This window comes from Bison bison, unplaced genomic scaffold, assembly GCF_000754665.1.
Source record: "Bison bison bison isolate TAMUID 2011002044 unplaced genomic scaffold, Bison_UMD1.0 scf7180017864180, whole genome shotgun sequence".
In the NCBI taxonomy this organism is placed as follows: domain Eukaryota; kingdom Metazoa; phylum Chordata; class Mammalia; order Artiodactyla; family Bovidae; genus Bison; species Bison bison.
In genome coordinates this window covers 6600337-6602287 of record NW_011494752.1, presented here as the reverse complement: position 1 = coordinate 6602287, position 1951 = coordinate 6600337, and the positions used below count along the sequence as shown (strand labels likewise).

General features: G+C 58.8%; 1 protein-coding gene across 2 annotated transcripts in view; it reads right to left on the bottom strand.

The window, feature by feature from the left end:
- DLX4 (distal-less homeobox 4) overlaps positions 1-1824 on the bottom strand; it is a 5859-nt gene extending 4035 nt beyond the window's left edge. For both annotated transcript variants that reach the window (XM_010842774.1, XM_010842775.1), the window contains exon 1: positions 1316-1824. In XM_010842774.1, the coding sequence (XP_010841076.1) occupies positions 1316-1580 (265 nt within the window). In that variant the 5' untranslated portion in view covers positions 1581-1824. The remainder of the gene's footprint in view (positions 1-1315) is intronic.
- Between the last annotated feature and the right edge of the window lie 127 nt (positions 1825-1951).

The following is a 1951-nucleotide window of genomic DNA, read 5'->3' as shown; positions in this document are numbered from 1 at the left end:
TACCCCCCCTCCTCCCCCAGCTGCTCCTCCTCCAACCACAGACCCAGCAGCAGAAAAGCAGCAGCTCCAGTTTTGGAACAGAAGGCAGTTAACTTTGGAGGGGCTTTGAGGAAGTTCCCTAAAATCCTCTTTTCTGGCTTCATGCATGAAAGCCAATTTGCAAGGGCCAAGCCTGAAAAACAGGCTGTGTCCTTGATTCATTCACATTTTCTTTCGACCTCAGTTTGCTCATCTGTACATCAAGAAGGTTGAGCTCCTGAATCTCCAGGGTCATTCCTGGCTCTGATGTTTATGAGGTCATGTGTTTCAGCAGAGCAACAAGGAAAGGGAGAGAGACATTTTGGTCCTGGGCTGACTCCAGCTAAGTCACCAAGTGAGTGTGCCTCCTTGGAGGAAACTGTGCCAAAGACAGTTGTGGGGGCAATTTGGTGGGGGTAGGGAGTTCAGGGGAACTAAGCTCTAAACACAAGCCAGTACAGAAGGATGTATGTGTTGTGTTGCATGCGTACAGCCCTGTGCAAGGCTAGGACCAGGAAGACAGGCCAGTTCCCTAGCTTGAGGCCACCCAGTGAGCACAAAGTTGCTCCAGGCAATGGAACTGGGGCTTGACCTACCCCAAAGGCAAGGGGTGTAGATAACAGGAATGGCCAGTTCTTTGGCTGGAAGGCTGAGATCTACTACCAGAGTCTGCCTGACCCGCCTGTGGCTACATTCTTAGAATGATGGGTAGTAGGGTCTTAGCCCCTGACTCTACCAGGTCAGTGTTTGGTCTCTGTCTGACACATTCAGGCAACAGTCTGCGGAGAAGGGGAAGGGCCCCAGTATATGCCCCCACTTCTACTGCCTTCCAGCGGGGACCTGATTTCTAGTTATCAGGCTTTGGCTTGAGCACTGCTTTCTGAAACAAGAACTGAGAGAGGGGCGACATTGAAGAGAGGAGGAGTGCAGGATGGAGAGAATCCTAGGGGAGAGGCTAAGCACCTACACCCACATCTGGATTGTTTCAGTTTTCCGTTACACAAGTAGGTACACAACCCTGCTGCCCCAGGGGGTGGGGTAGGGAGCCCAGCCACCCGGCTTCACACACTGCAAATCGAAACCAGGTCGGTCTTGAAAAGAGACCTAGATCAGCTCGCCCCCGCCCCTCCTCCCTGTCTCCCGCCCCATCCCTTCGCCCTCCCCCCACCCCCAGATCCCTTGGAATCTGAGTGAGGTCTGAATCCCGCCAGCTGCGCCCAACCAGGCGAGGGCGAAGTTTGGGGGCTCACTGGAGCAGGACCCCAGAGGTGGGCAGAGCCGCTGCGGCGGGACTTACCTGTCTCCCGCTCTTGATGAGCCGGCTGAGACGGCGCCGTGGATAGCTGGCAGGGCAGGTAGGAGTCTCCGGGGATGGCCGGCCCGGTGTAGGGATAGGGCAGAAGGTGGCCATACGGCCCAGAATAGGGTAAATCGGGGGCGGCTGCGGTTGCGGGGGACAGGCCAGGCTGGTAGGCAGCCACTACCGATGGCACGGGGGCGATGTCCGGGAAGACGGCGTTGGAGGCGTCCGGGCCAGGGAGGGGACAGGGCAAAGAGGTCATTGCGGCCGGGGCCGGGGCCCGAGGGCCTAGGCCATGGCCAGGCAAGGAGTCCGCTCCCTCCGCCAACTCTTTTTTTTCCGAGCCTCAGGCGTTGGGGCCGGATGAGCCCCTCAACCAGCCTTCCCCACACTTATCCCGGGGAAAGTGTCTCTCTGAGCCTCATCAGCGGAGAGCCGGCGCCTGGGAAAGGGGTTCGGGGGGAGGGTGTCCCCCATGACTTTTCCCCTCCCCCCTAAATCCATGGGGCCCCCACTCGGCTGGCTCTAGGGTTCGGTTCCCGGGACCCGACGGGGTCCCCGCCCACTTAAACGGAGCGGATTGGCTACCACACGCGGTGACCTCACGGAGGCCTGCAGCCGGGGCCTTCCCCC